The 19,009-nt window shown below is 48.1% G+C and overlaps 1 protein-coding gene across 4 annotated transcripts in view; it reads right to left on the bottom strand.

Annotated features, from left to right (window-relative positions):
* The window catches only part of LOC135396839 (potassium voltage-gated channel protein eag-like), a 73,624-nt gene that overhangs the window by 19,388 nt on the left and 35,227 nt on the right, over positions 1 to 19,009 (bottom strand). For all 4 annotated transcript variants that reach the window (XM_064628041.1, XM_064628042.1, XM_064628043.1 and 1 more), the window contains 3 exons: positions 10,765 to 10,998; positions 1,207 to 1,335; positions 179 to 1,138 (listed from right to left, as the gene is read on the bottom strand). In XM_064628041.1, the coding sequence (XP_064484111.1) occupies positions 179 to 1,138; positions 1,207 to 1,335; positions 10,765 to 10,998 (1,323 nt within the window). The remainder of the gene's footprint in view (positions 1 to 178; positions 1,139 to 1,206; positions 1,336 to 10,764; positions 10,999 to 19,009) is intronic.

Genomic DNA, 19,009 nt, shown 5'->3' with positions numbered 1-19,009 from the left:
AATACGCGGATGAACCTGTCTCCGAAATAACGATTAGCTAAATGGAGCCTTCTATAGCTTTCGGTAACTAAAGCGAGTTCTCGGGCACGCAACAACAACAACAAAAAAAAAGAGCATAACCACAGTGAAGGCACACATTAGCACCGAGGCAGGACAATGCAAAGAAGCGACAACTCACCCCCGATGATCATCATGCATATGGTGAACACCTTCTCGTTGTCTGTCTCAGCAGCGACGTTGCCGAAACCGACGCTGGTCATACACGTCATCGTGTAATAGAGTGAAGTCACATACATCGTGCCGCGCGGAGGGCCCCCCACCAGTTCGGCCTTCACACCCAACTGCGAATGGTTGAGATACCGAATCCGAAACTGAAATTGCGTTACATTGGCCAGCCGCCATAGCCACGAGAACTGGACACCATTCTCCGCGTCACTACGTCCAATGCTGTACCAGATACAGGCCAGCCAATGAGCCACAAGCATGTAGAAGCAAAGTAGAAGGATGAGCATGGCAGCACCGTATTCCAGGTAGCGGTCCAGCTTGCGCACTACGCGACCGAGCCGTAATAGGCGCACCACTTTGAGAGCACTGAATAGGGAGCCGATGCCTTGCTGGTCTTCGCCGTTGTCGAAGGCGTTGAACACGTCGTACGGCAAGCAGGACAGGAGGTCGATCGTGAACCATGACTTGAGGTAGTTCATGCGAATGATTTTGGGATCGGAGACGACCTCTCCGCCGGGACCGACGAAGGTCGTGTGAAAGTTGAGCACGATGTCGATGAAGAAGATGACGTCGACGATTGAGTCGAGGACTAGGAGGCTCACGTCCTCGCTGGTCTTGTTTTTGAAGGCAACGTTGTAAGGAACCATGATGGCGGTGTAGAAGGTGAGGCAAAGGATGATCCAGTCCCAGATAGCCTTGAAGGCACAGTAGTGGAGAAGGATGTGGGGCGGGGTCTTGGGGGCCTCTTGCCGGTACTGAGGAAGCACCTCGGCATTCAGGCTGATCATGTGCGCCAGCTGGGACTGGCGGGAGGAGTCCGCCTTGATGGCGGGAAGGTGAGACGAGAACTGAACCAGCACAGAGCGACTGCGAGTCACGGAACGGGCAAGTCTTGCGAACTTGCTCAAACCGGCTGCGAAAGAACAACAAATGAGTCAAGTAACGTGTTTCTGTTCATGGTGTTAAAAAGTTTGTGAGCACCTTTCGAGACGTCGTCCTCCAGTGGTTGCTTGAGGGCCGTGATGTCTCTGAAGGTGAGGAGGAAGAGGACGACTACGTCTTTCTCGTTCTTTATTGGCGCAATGTGCAGCAGGAGCCATAGTGGTGTTCCTGGATGAACGGAGAGAGAAACACAACATCGTCACTTTGAGCAAGTGGAAACAGGGAAAGCGTGACACTGGCATTATAATACAACAAAGCATTTACGGCAGTCGGAATACGAAATATGTCCCCCGTCACGTGCAGCGAGTTAGCGGAAGAATCTGTAGCACACCGCTACATCCAGTCTCGCTGTCATCCTCACCATCGGCTCATGATCCTCGGATCCGGAACGCGGTCGAAACGTGCATCGGGTACCATGAACCGGCCAGGTGGGGTGATGGTACGGCGGTGAACCTTGGAGCGCTGCAGGGTAGGCAAGACCGGACCCATGAGGCCACGTCGCGGTCCATGGTAGGCCAGATGTAACGCTCCTGGAGTAGCTTCCGGGAGGCTCAAACACCAGGGTGGGCAAAACTGTGGAGGGCACCGAAGACAGGACGGCGGAACGCAGGTGGTACGTAGTGGCGTGGTAAGCTAGTAGATGTGTCATCCTAGAGTGAGGCGTGTGCGGCAGGATCTGGGAACAGCTCGAAGTGGAGGGTACTATGTTCATCTGTACGTAGGGCCAAGAAGGTCTCGTCTGCCAGCTGCGAAGCGGCGAGCGCTACGAAGTCGATGGAAGGGGGCTGCCGAAAATCGGAGATGGGTGCGACCAGTGAACGCGACAGGACGTCCGCTGCAGTGTTGTGGAGGCCCGGGATGTGTCGGATATCGTCTGTGAATCCAAGGATATACGCCATGTGGCGAGCTTCGCGGGGCGAATGTTTATCCGAGGGGGTCCGCAGCGCATAGACCAGAGGCTTGTGGCCCGTGCATAGCACAAAGTCGCGGCCCTCGAGAAAGTGCTGGTAGTGGCGTACGGCAGCGTAGGCCGCGTGTAGTTCGCGGCCGAAGGTGCTGTAGCGGCTCTCAGTTGGTGTCAGTATCCGAGAGAAGAAGCCGAGCGGTTTCCAGGCACCGTCTTGACGTTGTTGCAAGACAACGCACGGCAGCGTTTTGCAAATCTAACGCACTCACCCTTTCCTGTTGTACGTATTAGAGGCCTCGATTAGACAAGGGTCTTCTGCTGCTCTCGAATAGCCCTCCTGGGGACTAGAACTTTCCTATGTCGATCTTTTGGTGGTCCTGGGACATTACGCCTCCCAAACTCTCAGCTAGGGACGCTCTCCAGCAACAAACTTGTACCCTTATCTTCGATTACATGAGAGTTGGAGGATTATTGATATCTGAGTTGTTCTTGACTGCACCCTTCATCACGTTGTGGGGAAACAGTGGGTGAACCTCCATATCAATGTCATCGGTGTACGATGAGGATAAATAGTTGGACAATATTATAAACTGTGGCGCACTCAGAGCCGGTGAATCGGAGCGGAAAATCATTTTCTTAAAGCTTTGGTCCTTTAATACCTAATTCTTCAATATTTTGTTGCATAAGTTAGTACTTCTTTCAGTTCTTAAGCTGCTTTTGACAGCTTTTTGCGCACCTCCTTTTCACGATGTATATTTGTGAATAAACAAGTATTATTATTAGTTTGCGCCCTTGTAATGTCCCCGGATAACAATTGAAATATGAAACGTTGGATGGACCCAGCATGCTAACCTCTTTCACCACCTGAAGGACCAACTCACTATGCCCTTTCAGAAACCAATTATATTTCTAAACCCTATCCCAAGGCTAATAAGGCGGCGGGAAATATTTCTGCGAGGTTTGAATTGTACGCATGGGAGCAATATCGTACTAGCGGTCGTTTTTCAGTGTCGCGATAGCCAACACAGAAGGAGATAAAGATGAAGCTTGTTACCATCTTTCTCTCGCTGTCTTTCCTTCGCACCTTGCTGTCGGAGAAGTCACGTCCTATTATTATTTTTTCGTGGTTCCCCGAGATCAGCAGTAGATATATGTATACCGCTGTAATGGCTCTACCCCCAGGAATCCCTCGAGCCCAGTACGCTTCGAGGAGCCCTCTTAAAGGAGCAGTGAGGTGCTCCCTATAGTTTGTCTTTCTTTCTGTTACTTTCTGTTTCCTTTTGCTACAAATAAACGACGAGTCGCAGTGACCTCCAACGCGCGAGGCCACTGTTCCGCACATCTTTCAGGGATACTCCACGCTCTTTGAAGGATACACGCTCTTTAAAACAGCGTGTAGGAGAACGAGACAAGGAGCAGGGTACTTCATGACGTAAACAGTCCCCCTGGCAGGGTGATCATGTGACTCGTGATGTAGACCCGCACAGCGGAAACGGGTAGAAGTGCGTGAGTTGACAAAAAAGGACAAACAAGGCACAGGGAGTTGTCGACGTTACGCGACGAGATCCGAGGCTGCTTTCTCCGGGTGTTTTTTTTTTTTTTTTTTTTTTGTAACTTTGATTGCGCATTGACGACACGCCACGGCACGTGGTGGGGATGTCGATCTTGCCTAGGTGCTTTTCTGCCTGATATGGAGGCGTACAGCCCGTAGGAAGACTTTGCATCCCAGGTCGCCTTCGTAGGGAAGAGTCCCCACATTCGCCTCAGACCATCCAGAGAAAGTGCTTAGACAGCACAGATGGCGCCACGATTCGAGCGTGAGTCACCTCCCAATCTCAACGCGCAAGAGTTTAATAATACGTTCCTCGTCAACCATCGCTCGGAACGATTACGTCCTTTTTCATGATTGGTTAAAAATGGAAAGCGTACGCCCTTTTTTGACATTTTGCATTTACGTTAATGGTCACAGAAAGGCCTACGCCCAGCACTCTCTCTTTCCTCAAATCAGAAGATACAAAGGTATCATTCTGCGCAGTGGTTGGCCTGGAGAGTGTCACGTGTCAAGATCCGTTCTTAGAGATCCGTTGCGTGGTTAGCGTGCTGGCCACGTCACGTCGAGACTGGGAGGTACCCGGGTTCGAATCCCGGTGCCGGCTGTGTTGTCTGGGGTTTTTCCTGGGTTTTCCTCAGACACTGTCAGACATATGTCGGCACAGTTCCCTTAGAAGTCGGCCAGGATGCACATTCCCCCAGGGAATGTGCATTCGTAAGTCATGACGTTGCCCACCTGTGTGAGGCCTACAACGACTAGCTCTTTCAGGAACGCCACCACAGTTCTTAGAGTGTAGAAGGAGCGGATGATGATGATGATGATGATATGATGGTAGGAGAAAAAATATGGAGATGAAGCAGATATTTATGGGACATTTCCTTAGTTGACTTAGCACTGCCGAAGTCTGCAACAAGCGTATCTAGCCGCTTGCATCATTTCTCCCTCGCTTTACGATGCCCTACCCTTTCCTGTATCTTGTCCAGTAGAAGAAAATAGTTGCTGCTCGAAATATCGGCGGACCCCTGCCCGCGACTTTTGGTTCGATGTTCCTGTACCGGACCGCTGGATTTCCCACTGCTCAGCTTACCCTTTCCAGTTTGTATTGCGTAACTTTCAAAAGTAAGCCCGAGACTTCTCAGCCTGCGTGCTTGAAACCGCTATCCCCGTATACCCCGAAGCATGAAGAACCACTCTCTCCTTTAACGAGAGGGCAACCCTATCGACTACGGGACAGCCACGACACAGTATTCCGGTAAAAGACATCCGAGTCTTTTCGCGAATAGTAGCTGCAGAAGCAGCAGCAGCAGTAAACGAGATGAGAAAATGCGACACACACACACACAGAGTCCTCGCCAAGGTCAGGCGTCAAAATCGATTATTCGTGCCGCTGCTCGCTCGCCCATGCACACGGCCGATGGGAAACAGCTGCATACCTGCGGGAACACAGCGGAACAGGGTCACATTAGACCACAAAGACTACGCCCCTCCCCATAGGGAAATTCAAGGCGCTTCTTGCGCTTCATTGATTCCTTTAGTCTAGGTGCCTAAGTTGTCTGACAAGCTACTCAAGAAATAGGAACTCGACTAACGTAGACACGGGGTAGTTGGTACGTGATTGGAGAATACACCGGCGGGAAAACTCCGCACAGAGGTGTCCGCCCATTCCATCGAACACTGTTCCATCGACACCGTTTTATCGAACGCCATTTCATCGAACACCGTTTCATCGACGCCTGACCAACGTTATGTCACGAGAGCCTTTTACACATTTCACACATTGCTGCAAGAAAAAGCGGCGGCCACCGATTCGATGAAACGACGTTCGATGAATCGGCGTTCGATGAAACGTCCATTTTCGACGAAATGGCGTTCGAAACTCTGCACGAGTTAATACCTCCATGTGTAAGGAAAAGAAAAAAGAAAGTGTAGGCCTATAGCGCGAGGCGCGACGCCTGCCAGGAGCATGCACGTACAGTAGACGCTCGTTACAACGAAGTCAACGGGACCGGGAGAGAATTCGATATAACCTGCGATTCAATAAAAACGGGTGGACCACAAAGACAGTGAAAGTATCTAGGAAAGTGCGGTGTCTTAAAGCACGCATTCTCTAGTATCCTAAGCGAACTTGGATTTGCTTATCTTAGCAAATCTTAGCAGATTTTTAATATTTGTGCATAAAAAGGTGTAAGCTGAGTATGCCGCCAGGCTTTTTCGAGCGCCACACACTTTCGATGACACGTTGGCGCTTTTTCAATCGTTCAAGCCACCCGTTGCCTTTTGTAGTCGGTGCTGGGCCATGGACGGGCAGGTTGGAGGGGCTGGCAATTTTCAATCACGGTGCGGCTTCGACTTCAGGGTGACTGAACTGCCAACCGTAGGTTGGTGTCCGTACGTGTTCTCCGCCAGTTCTCCTTGCGTTTTATATGGAGTCGGCTGGCGGCACACTTCGAATAATCCGGTTCGAAACACATGTGTTTTGGCCGATGAGAAAAGGTGAGGCTTTGAGTAAAACGATAATTTAAAAACAAGCGATTTCGTTCAGTACTTTACTTTTTTTTGTCTTTTGTTTTGCACTTCGGTGCACTTCGGTAGTGAAGCTTTCCCCTGGACCTGTGGTTGTTCTTTCCCTTCATACAACTAACAACATTTGTTTATCTTATCCGTGACAAGTTTTAAAGACAAAATTTGATTTCGGTACCAGAGAACGCAGGCCCCATTTCTCAAGATATGAGCGACACCTCTAACATGTATTGATGATATAAGACCAATGATGCATGCAGGCAGAACTTTGGATCTGTCGACTGCTTATGACCAACAGGAAGCCGGCGCTTTATATTGGGCCATTTGGCAACGGGGGAATCACAACGGCCTGAAATGTTCTCTATTGTTGGCCGGCGAAATAGCCTGTGGCTTGGACGAGGCTCGCAACTTTCAAACTGGAATTGCACAGACAATCCCTTGAGGAAACGTTCGCCGAGCGAAAGTTGTCTTGCTCGGTTATTTATTTATTTTATTTTATTTTTTTGGGGGGGGGGGGATCTTTCCGTGCCGCCTCTCTCCGGGGCGTCGCAAGTGGACGCGAAGCCAGCTCGATAACAGTTTTAGCTTCAAGTTGTTTAAGCAACTTTTTGCCCTGCCGCCTTCCATGTACATAATAGTTCATGGTAAATAAATTTCAATTCGATATTTTGGGAGGACCCCGAAGCCTTAGTTCAACCGTACCAGCAGCTTCCTCAAGAGGGCTCACGGCGACGAACATAACGTCAACTGATCCGCATGCATACCAGCACAATATCTGTACATACAAGACACGTGTGCACAAATACAAGGTGTCTTTTGTCTTTCGATACTGATTTTTCATAAAAAAAACTATAAGGGCTACAGACATCCTGTTTTCATTTCTATCATCTCTGGGCCGGCGGACGTTCTTGGCCACCTGTTGCTCAACCGTCGAATGACTAATTACCTAAAAATCGTTAATTAACGTTTTATTATAAAAGCTACGAAGTTGTCCCAATGAGAACATCTGTTCCTTTCGGTCACCTGATATCGTAGCCGTCTTCAGAACAAAAATCCGTTTGGTAGATCGACCGCAGAAAATTCGTGGAGGAACACCTTTTTTTCTTCTTTATTTTGTTCATTGCGCATCTTCGGAGATCCGTCTTTCCTTCGGTCTTTCTGGACATTAAGCGCGCCTATGATACCGTCTCGCATATCTGTGTCCTCCACGGGTTGCGGTCTTTTGGAGTATCTGGTCGACTTTTCAGCTGGCTTCACGATTTCCTTACGGACCGAACTGTCGCTGTCCACACATCCCACGGCCAAAGCCCCAAGCACCCTGTTCATCAAGGCGTACCCCAAGGAAGCATTCTCAGTCCTACACTTTTTAATGTGGTCATGGCAGGACTAAAATCGATAGTTCCACGCAAGGTCGCATTCTCCGTGTATGCCGATGACGTTGCCCTTTGTAGGCAAGTCACGACCAGCCATTCAGCGCCGTTTACAACAAGCCTTAAACAACGTTCATCTCTACCTTACGCGACTTGGAATGGACCTTTCGCCCGAAAAGTGCGTCGAGCTCCCTTTCACCCACAAGGCTATGAGTAATTTCCCGCTTTGGGTTGGTGCACGGAAGCTCGAGCCTGTACGTTCCTATCTCTTCCTTGGTGTGGTCCCGGACAGAGCTCGGAACCGTTATTTTTGGGGGTTCGGTTCAAGTTCCGGTTCAAGGTTATCAGTTCGGTTCGGGTTCAGGTTCAGCGCAACCAAAATAACGGTTCAAACCGGTTTACGCGTGCTGTGCTAATCAGTGTACCAAATGTGAGAGGTAATATCAGGTTCCGGCGATGGCTTGCTCTTCCTTCCTTCCTCTTACTTTCTCGCCTCTACACTTCATAGGTGCAAAGAACCATGCGGTTCACAGCAGATCATCCTTTACTGAACCGAAAAGTGCTGGGGAATGGCGTACAGCATATCATTGAACTCCATTGCAAAAGGCCATCGCCAATTTCTAAAGAAAAAAGAGAAGAAAGCGGTCACGTGGTAGATAAGAGTATCCCAAAGTCCCATGCGCAGGTCGGCACACTGCTCCCCGGTGAAAGGAGGGTGAGAGGCCGTTCCTGTGTTTCCTTCCTCCATGATCTGGACCACAAGCCAACCTCTTTCCCGTGGTCGCTAGAGGTTTGCGTTGATTGTGGGTGTCACTGTGAACTATTAAAATTTACGTCGCATTTACACTGCAACGCTGAATGAAAGGAAGCAACCGAGGCAACAATGCAAAGTGTAGCTGTCGTGTAGCACATCTTTTTTTTACACCTGGAGTCACAAAAATGTGTAGGGATATCGACAAACCTTTTGAGGTGAGGCTGTAGGAGGTGCATGGACTCACCACCTCTTGGTTTATCAATTTGTCCGCTCCATGAATTCGGCAAAATTCCGATCGAGGCAGGGAGCTGCTGCGCGGCAGTCGAATGGGAAGGTATGGGCGCTTTTACCGTCTGGCGAGCCGGTTACCGGTCATATTTTTTCGGTTCGTTCAAGGGGAGAGAAAAAATGTTTACGGTTCGGTTAGGGCTGGGTTCGGCAAAAAATAAAGCTTTTTGCGGTTTTCGGTTACGGTTCAGCTCCGGTTTCGACCCCTGGTCCTGGACTCCCACCTGTGCTGGGCTCGCCACATTAAGCACCTTGAAACCAAAGTGCAGCGATGGCTTCCTGCCATTCAACATCTTTCTGGCTTCGGCTGGGGCTGTGATCAACGGTCCTTCTTAGCCGTTCACGCGGCTTTCGTGAGGGCTATTGTGCTTTACAGCCTTCCAGTCTTGCATAGGGTTTCTACAACATCGTTAAATACCCTTCGGTCCCTGCTCGCCCGAAGCTTTCGTCGTTGCCTTGGCGTTCCAAGGATGGCTGAAACACGGCAAGTCCTAGCTGAAGCTGGAGAACTCCGGGTGGAGGTCCTCCGTGAGTGGGAAACGGCTCGACACTTCCTACGTTTGCGTGCGAACGTTCCCCGTCACCCACTCCTCCGGAAAATTCGATACCGTCCTGAAAGTGATTTCCATCGCGTGGCGCAGAGGACACGCCACGCTCTCACCGGCTTCACACCTAGGGCCGTCCCACCGCCGAACGCCCCCTGGTCTCTGCCTGTGCCACCCACCTTCGCACGTCTTCCTGACCTTCAGGTCCGCAGAGCTCAGGTTCCCCACCCCAAGTCCTTCGAGCACATGTTTATGCTCCCGTAGACGCGAAGTTTTCCACCTCTACCGCAGCTTACACCGATGGTGCATCTCGAAAATGGCAAGTCCGCGTCAGCATTTGTCATCCCCGACGAAGGCATACTTCAAGGACGTCGCCTTTGGCATTGTACATCATCCACAGCTGCGGAACTCTACGCCATACTTTTTGCAGCACGTCGTTCCATTCCCCCCCCCCCTCCCCCCCGGAATTGTCACTGACTCGGCATCTGCGCTGCAAGCAATTGAAAATTCTGGCATCCGAGGCTTCTCCGCACCGTTGGTTATGGATGTGTTAACCGCTTACAAACTTGTCTACGAAGCAGGACATAGGCTCGCTCTGCAATGGGTTCTCGCCCATTGCGGTGTCGAAGGCAATGAACTGGTGGACAGCGCCGCCGAAGCAGCTCTCTCGTCTCGGACACGGACGCGTATGCACTGCTGAGAGACGATCGGCGGTCCGTACTTCGAAGCCTTGTGACTCCTCTGGCTACCCGCCAACGGACCGCCGACATACTACCCCCCGCCACGCTGAGCAGAGCTGACCGAGCGCTCGCTTTCCGCATGCCAGCACATATCTCTCGTCAAGACGCCGCATTAGTTCATCGAATGCGCCTCGACATGGCCTTCACAGCACAGTGGCGGTACCGCTTGAGACAAGTTAACTCTCCCCACTGCAGTCACTGCGGTGCTGTTGAAGATCTCGAGCACATTCTTCTCCAGTGCCCACACTACCACCCTTCCCGCTCCGTACTCTCCGCCTCCCTCAACGAGCTAAACTCCCGTCCCCTCTTCCTCACAAAATTGCTTGGCCCCTGGCCGCATCCAGCTCAAGCTCACCAACGCTCTGTCCTCAAGGCTCTCTTCGCCTTTTTGGACGCCACAGGACTTCGATCCTCATTGTAACTGGACCCATTCCTTCATTCCCCGCTTCACCTCCAACAATGGGACATCGCCCCCGGCGATGAAACTCCCCACCCATCATCCTGAAATAAAGTTGTTGTTTGTTTTGTTATCTCATAAGGGGTGCACTGAGCATGTGACTCACGTACGACAATGTAGAATGCGGAATATACCGTGTATTCACAGAAGCGACATTCCCATGAAATATTCTAGTGAAAGAAAAAGTAAAAAAAAAAAAATGCCCACGTGGCGGAAGCTCCGCCGCGTCTTATGAGCATTCGCAGAGCACTGGTATATCGAGAGTGGGGAACCGCGCAAATAGCAGACGACACTGTCGGCACCGTCGTCAGCTACGGAATATATTGTGGTGCTTGTTGTGCGCTCACGCGGCAGCAGAAAGCGATGACGTTTTATGCATCTGCTGCTGGAATATGTCGCTTGTGTATGCACACGGTTAATCACGTGGTAGTAGTCATTACAACTGAGGTTTACAAACTGCTTACTGTTCTTCTTGTAGAGTAGAATCTCGACCTGTTCTTGTGTGTGAGCGTCTAGGCAGTGCTCCACCTTGCCTATAGTCGGCCGATCGGTGAGCTCCCCGTACATGAAGGAACATCGGCAGCTTTTCTGCATCACTTCGGCTCGATTGTAGCCGGAGATCTTGCAGAAAGTCTCCGAGCAGTAGACGATCGGGTAGTCCACGATTTGCGCGTTTGCCAACAAGAAGCTGCAGTCCGCTGCAAGAAATAGCATACGCTAACGAAAGTGTCTGGACAATGAAAAAAGAAAAATAATTAGCCATGAATTAAGTGACAAGTTCAGCTAACATTGTCGGCGTTTATATATACAGGGTTTGCCAAGATAAACTTCGGCGTTTGTAACGAAGATAAAACAAATAAGAACAGCGTCCGAAAGCTAAAGTAGATGTTAGAGGACGTATTATGCCCCAAAATTTTATGTCGATAATGTCGCTTGGTCTGTTTCTCTGCGGATAAATCATGAAAATTAAAAAACCGCCGCTGCCTAATCGGCTATACCTGTGTTTCAGCTTCTTTCCGTCAGATAGTGAAGGCGAAACGGTCGAACGCGGCGTTGCAGAGTACGACGTACGACTCTGCATTCAGTTCCACTTGTTCACTTGGTTTCAATGTCGTCTGCCACGCCGCGTTCGACCGTTTCGCCATCTGACGGAAATGAGCTGAAACACAGGTATAGCCGATTAGGCAGCGGCGGTTTTTTAATTTTCACGATTTATCCGCAGAGAAACGGAGCAAGTGGCAGTATCGACATAAAATTTTGGGGCATAATACGTCCTCTAACATCTACTTTAGCTTCCCGACACTGTTCTTATTTGTTTTATCTTCGTTACAAACCCTGAAGTTTACCTTGGCGAACCCTACATATTCAAAACTCAAGCAATGTCAAACTGTAGAATGGAGGTACAGATTTTAAGACTTTTTAAATTTACTTCCTTCGTACAAGCACCTCTCTAGAAAGCCAGAAACAGTACTTTAAGGGCTTAAACCAAAGAATACAATTGGATGGGATAACTGAGAGGATGGTGGCTGGCTGGTGAAGATTCATAGTGCAAGAAAACCTTGAGCTTGAGGAAGGCTTCGTGTGTGTGTGTGTCATCTTTTATGTTCGTCAAACTCAAAGTTTTCTTGCACTATGAATACAGTTGGGTGCATGTAATATTACGTTCCCCTGCGTGAACTGTCGGAGTTGTGTGCCTCTCTTCCGTCAAGCTGGCACACGAAATATGTATGAGCATGTGTAAACAGCAAAACTAATCCATGCGGAAAATAATAAACAAGCCAATGAGTAACCGTAAAGCAGAGGATTAGCACATGACGGGACTACAGATCCATCATTCACTGCTCGCCCTTTTTAGGCTTCGTCTCTAAAACATTCAGGCAGTCGGATTTGCAGCGGGCCTTATTAATAGTGTAGCAGTCTAGGGAAAGACATCCATACTGCAAAGCCAACTGCCAACTCAGATAAAGATTTCACCATCACAGACCCGGAGTACCGTGATGTAAAATGCCATGTATAATGAGATAGGAAACTTCGTCGAACTGGTAATGCTCTTCGGCAGCGACAGAATACGGTTCAAACGTGTGCGTGTTTCGGGAACTAAATAAAACGAGAGCCTGCCTGTGTCAACACCACCTAGATAGAGAAAGCCTGCTTGCTCGTCGACGTGATGTAACAACTAAGAGTCAGCCAATGAGGATCGTGTTTTCAACGGCCGTAGCCAATCACGAACGTGCTTTCAGCGCTCGTGGCCATGCAGACGAACCACCGTCGTCTGCGAGTCGTGATTGAACGTCAACGCGTACTAAATGGGAAAACTTGAAAATAAAGCTCAAAACTGTCTCAATCTTTCTCAAAACTGATTTTCTGGAACCCGTCTTGCACTCTTTGTCTAAATAGTTAGGTCTGCAGGTTCCAGGTGAGCTGCAGTCCTTTGCGAGTTCCTGAATTCGCAGAACGGTGAATCCCAGTAGCAGACGAATTCTGACTCTTAATGTCCACGTAGCGAAGGAGGGAGAGGAGGCAATGAGCAGGTCTTCTGTATCTATAGGTCGCGTTGCCTGTGTGCGCCACCGGGCGGTCAAGTATGACGTCACGCAAAGAATGAAGTCCACCCCCATTCGATCGAAGGTCGGGCGATCAACAGTTCATCGATACGTGGCGACGAGGACACAGCATCGCTACAACGCTGACGTACATGACGCGCTCGGGGTTAATCGATAACGTAATGAACGTTTAATGCCGTGAACAATTAATCAGCGTCTCGCTAGTGTCGCGGACTACAGAAAATAATAAATATTGCGATTATGCAGTTCCGTATATATGCTATGTAAGTGTGTGACATGCAAAATAGTTGTTGTAGAGAAGACACAATGCGTCTGGTTGATGTGTGTGGACCGGCTATATTGCAGCCATATTCATGACGTCACCTGCATGTTGTCGACACGGATCGGAGATTCGCGTTTATGAGGTCATTTTCACAATTTTGATGTTGGCGTTCATCATCAGTCCAATTAATCAACAGCAAGTCGTTTGAGAGTGGTAGGCACACTTGGTCCCTGGACCAACTCATTGTTATAGCATTTGGACATCGATTACCTTGAGCATTTCCTCGCGAATACTGGACTCTACTCTCGTCTTTAATCTTGTCATACGATGCCAATATACTAGTGAGGTGAAATTTGGGTGTACCCCACCAACTGGACACCCATGATTTCATTTTCGTAGCACCTGGTTCATTTGCTAATAGCCCAAGAATGCAGAGTAACTGCTTTTAGGACCGCTCTCTCCGCATAAACTTTTTTCTTACATATCCCCTCAATTAATCAATTAACTCAGTATCAGTTTTACACACAACTGATACACACATCCCCGCACGAAAGCTAGCTTGTCATCTTTTGATTGATCGATTTGTAAAAGAAAAAAATGGAGACGTTAGTCCCGAAACACTCGGGACTGGCTACTCCAAGTCATCTTCTCATTTTTGTTTTTCCTTTCATTTAGGGAATCTTTGTGGGAGTAGCAGTCTCTCACAGTAGCAATATCTCCCGTTTTTTGTTTTTTTTTTTCCTACAATCAGACTCAAACTCTCTCAAAGCTAGCTCCGACGATTCCAACAGCACAAACACATATCGTGCACTGGTACCCTTCCAAAACATTTCCCTATACATATTCTAGTTGCGCTTCAAGCCAAATCCGGGACCGACGCAAAAGGAAATATATTCAATCACAGTTATGGATTTTGCGCCGAGGCTACTTCGTGCCTCCTCCCCCTCTTCCCTCCTGTTTTCCAGAGACATCAAAGAGCATTTCGCTAAAATGCGCTACAGCTCGTCCTGGCCAACCGGCACAGAGAGCGTGATAGTGTACTTCCACAGTGCATGAAGGCAACGTCATGCAAAAAGGGGACGCCGCATTTGGATCAATGAAAGGCAGGCGGCGATTGCAGCACTGCTCTGCTGCACCGCCACGGGACGGTAAATAGGTCGGAGAGGCAAGAAGAAGAGCATTAAAGATAGTGCACGATGTGAAGGAGAAACGGCTCTGCATGTTGTGTTCGTCATGAGGGAGGAAATGTGGCTGTAGGAAACGTTATGGCGTTTCGGAGATAGATATGACTTCATGTCTGTTGCCTGGGAGATAGAGACAGAGCCGTGTATATGTTGCAAGGAATCATTTCGTGCCTTTAAGAACTGTGATATCTGACTAATGACCCTCACAGGAAAGAGGCGGTTCATTAATAAGGCAATAAACGTTATGCGAGCCCTATCAGAAGGGTGAGATAAAAATGTTTTTTTCGTGTTAGCGCCGCGAAGCAACTGTGGCTATGCGCGACGTACAGATGTAGACAGATGGAGAGAGGACAGCGGGAAGGAGTGGGGGGACACGGGGGTTAGTATGCGTCCTGGGCCGACTTCATGGGGGAACTGTGCAGACATTCGTCAGGAAAGTCTTCGGAAAACCCAGGGAAAACCTTAGACAGCACAGCCGGTGGTAGGATTCTAACCCACCACCTCTCAGCCTTCAGCACGACCTGGGCTACCACCAACAGCGGGACGCCTTAACCTGCTTGGCCATGCCGCTGGTAAAAAAAAAATAAAAAGGAAAGGCGAACAGAGGCAGCACTATGTCAACGACAACATCAAATGCAACAGCAACGAGCAACAACAAAAACAACAACAACAACAACAACAACAGCAGCAGCAGCAGCAGCAGCAACGACCTGGGTTGCTGTAGTTATTGCAATGAATCTAGATGTATGTGATTAGTATGTGATTATTTTGGAGTATTAGATTAGATAGGAGCAACTTTTTGGATTTTGTCCTCTGTTCTTATAACTGGTGCTATTATTTTTCTCTTATTATCTTGTACCACCCCGCTTCAGCCTGTCAAGGGCTGGCAGTATTATATAAACAAATTAAAAAAAAAACATGTTGACGATATGTCAGGCATCATTAAGGGTAACCTCTCTTGGAATGTATTTGTCTCTTCAATTTGTATTCCATTCTGTAGCCCAATTTCTTTAATTCGTTTCATTTTCTTCATTTCGACATAATGCCAAACCTCTTCTGGGGGTCAAGGCGGGAGTGGACAGAAGTACAGCTCAAAATTGTACATGACATTGCGCTTAAAAGTACAGCAATAACAAACACTTTACATAAACCTCAATGCCTTATCAAACGCCGCAATTAACACTATGTATCTGAATTGAGGTGGTTGTGGAAGGGCTTGCCGCAGAACGTACGGAAATGCTGAATTTAAAGCAGTCACTACTTGGAGAGAGGTGTCTGAGTTGTAATTCGTGATTTTTTTCTTTGACTTGCAATTCAATTTGTACTTCATTGTGCTGCTTGTTTCAGATGCTTCAAAAACTATTCACGGTTGCCCGACACTGTAAAGGGACAGTTGCTCGGTTACTGGTGTCTTGTTGCCGAGGGCTCTGCCTGCCGATATGGCCGCAGGTCGTTTGAGGGGACCGTGCCTCGTGGGCCGACTTCACAGGGAACTGTGACGGCACCAATACAGTACAGCATTCAAAAAACAGATCTTCACCGCATGATACAGTGAAGTTCGACCATTCTACAGAATAAAAAATCAAAACCGATTTGTGCGTGGTGTACGCCCTTTTGTGAAATTAACATGAATGGAAAGTGTCACAAAAGGACGCACGCCTTCAATATTCAACGAATCACAAGAGATATACCATGTGAAACGACGGTTGGCTCTGAGCTTATTATGTGAGTGAAGTTTTTGTTTTTGGAGTACACTCTAAAAACAGAACTTCACCGCGTAGCACGCTGTGCGCCAACCATTGCCACGAATGATAGAGCTACCGTTTATAATTGGAAGTGAGATGGGACGTACGCCTTTTTGTGGCAATCTTCATATATCCAAATTGTCACAAAAAGGCGTACACCCTCCTTATCTCTTCGAATCAGAAGCAATGACCCTATCATTCATGGCAATGGTTGGCGCACAGCGTGCTATGCGGTGAAGTTCTGTTTTTAGAGTGTACAAAGAATTACCGAGCACAGAGGACAACCGGAAAGCTAAAAAAAGATAAAAGTAAAAAGCAATAAGTGGACAAAAAATCGTGAAGGACGATTTGAAATCAGTACGACAAAAAAGTAGAGTCGTGCTAGGTTTCACGTTAAACGAAAATTCAGGCTCAAGCTAGTTCGAAGTTCAGATGATGAAACAGTCCTGGATATATTTATGAACGCAAAAATCCCCCGACCAATCCACAACTTGATTTCTACAACGCACTTTTACAACGCGCTAATAGCCCGTCCGGCGTACGGGATTAAAAGCTTTACCAATTTAGCGCTAGGCGACTTGCCAGAAACGGAAAGAGAAATGCAAAATCCCCTGGCGGCCGTTTCTTTCCGACGTCGTCTGCTCTGCAACTTCGCAGAAAGCGTTTCATTTCCGGCCACGCTCGGCGCCGTTACATTTACTGTGTTTTGCTCGACTCTATGCGGACACACTTGGGACAGGCCGTTTTGTATTCTCCTTTAACCTATTTTTGCTGCCATCTTTCAGTGCCCAGAGCAAAGCAAACACAGGCACTGTGTCCGGGTAGAGAAATGTTTCTGTAGCGGTATCCGTTGCGCACATGTATGGGTGACAGTGTTTGCACAGGGCTGCTTTCTGTTTCTCCACATTCCAAGCAGAGTTTTGGGAAGTTAAATGAGAGCCTAGAGGGCTTCTATGCGTGAATTTAGAAATTGTGCCGTGTTGCTCCTGTTTCATTCGTCATTTTGGATATGATTGACAGGCTGTTTATCTTTTTTATTTCGCATACCTCATTTTTTTTTCTCTCATCTATTTCTCATCTATGATTGATATTACGATGCCAAATGACTGTCTCAATTTGTATCTCCTTTTACTACGGTAGTGATACTAATCTTTTTTGCCTTTTTGTTTCTTTCTCCGCGAGCAACCAGGGTAGAGTATCGCTTCTGGCTGTGAAACACCCCAATTATCATAATCAAAACAAAGCTATTGTTGTTGTTCTTGTTATTACACTTTACCGATCTGACCAAAATGTGACAGCGACGTCAACTGTGCTATGACGTCATCAGTCGGCAATACAGTCATTATTCAATACGCACGTGTTTCGCCTTTACTCGGGCAAACATCGGTAGAGCTCGCCTACGCGCTTAAGTTCAGTTCGAGGCATTAGCGTTAAAACCCAGACCACGCCATAAACCTAGACTGGCGGAGCTTAGAGATCTATGTTGAATAGGCGAGAACTATCTGGAGTAGATGTACTACCAGAAGCAGCCAGAGCACGAAGGTTTGGTTAAGGCGCATAATTCCTGCGAGGTGCTCTTCCGAATAATATTGTTTTACTCGGAAACACCCGGTTCTAGCCAACCCTTCAGGCACGCATATTCAAATGTTTAGTCAATGTATTATTATTTTTTTAGTTAGTCCGCGATTTTGCGCCCTTGTACTTGAGATGTACTGCTTTTCTCCCTGCACTTAACCCAACCGTGAGAAGTCCCGCAGGACACATTGGGCACACAGGCCGACAGTGCGGAGCGTGCTCTCATTGGTCCCTTCAAACGATTTGTCTAATCATAACGGGACATCGTTTGAGGGGACCAATCCGAGGCTTCTCCGCATTGACGGGTATGTTAGATCTGAGTGGGCCATATCATAAATAGGTATGAGCACAGTTAAATATTAAAGGGAAAAAAAACGCGACATGGATTATTGAAGATTTTGGTTCGTCACTAGTGATGCACCCTGCATAAGACGTATATCGATACGCAGCAATTCATAGAGTTGTACGCGTGTTACATACGACATCCAGCGCCGAGTGAACATACAAAGTTCTTAAACTGACATAATGGGCCATACTTTGCGACTCCAAGTGATACCTTTCGTTCAGCTATGGCGCCTAGTAACCTGGCACGCGCTATGCATGGCATTCCTCGCGTATACTTTGTGCATTCTATTGTTTGTATGAAATCACCCTGCACCCTGCAGTGTTTAGCCTATACTCATAAGGGGTCCCAAGTATTGAACGTGAGGGCGCTGTCGTCACACGGGAACCAGAGCCGTATATTAAAAGGGAGTCTGGCCATTAATGGGTCATGCCTATACCTGAAGGTCCGCCCACTTTTTCAGCTTTCCGACCAATGAAGTCTTGAAATATGGGGCGCTATCAATCAGCCTATCCTCATTATTTGCCCCCTTATCCAACATGGGCAGCGCCATTTTGGGTGGCAAGTGGATTGGATGGGATTGAAATGGATAGCTCTCGCAATCTGCAAAATTGGTGGATTATTGGTGCCAATTTTGATGAGCGCCACCTAGGGAGCGTAAGGCACGTCGGGAATTGTCGTCTGCTTCCGTCGTTGTACCGTTGCCGGCAGAACCACCTGCTGGGACACACTCTGTTGTCGGTAGGATTTTTAATCAAATCTACATGAATAGTTGGAATATAAGAGGCAAGAATATTTATATCCATGAAATCCAGCAATTAAATATAAGATTGTACAGCACAGCGCCGTTTTTGTTATGTTTTCGTTGTGATCGCCGTGTTCACTAGGCCTAACACCAGGCGACAAAACGTATTATTTTCGGTTAGATATCGATGGATGAGCATCAGTTGAAACTGATTTCCGAGAAACGTATATGGGGATGTACATTTGCAGCGTAAAATCAGAGTAGTCTGAAAATTTTTTGTCACGAAATCCC

Source organism: Ornithodoros turicata, chromosome 6, assembly GCF_037126465.1.
Source record: "Ornithodoros turicata isolate Travis chromosome 6, ASM3712646v1, whole genome shotgun sequence".
NCBI classification, from domain to species: Eukaryota; Metazoa; Arthropoda; class Arachnida; order Ixodida; family Argasidae; genus Ornithodoros; species Ornithodoros turicata.
Note: the sequence above shows the minus strand (reverse complement) of the source record. Positions and strands in the feature narration are given on the sequence as shown.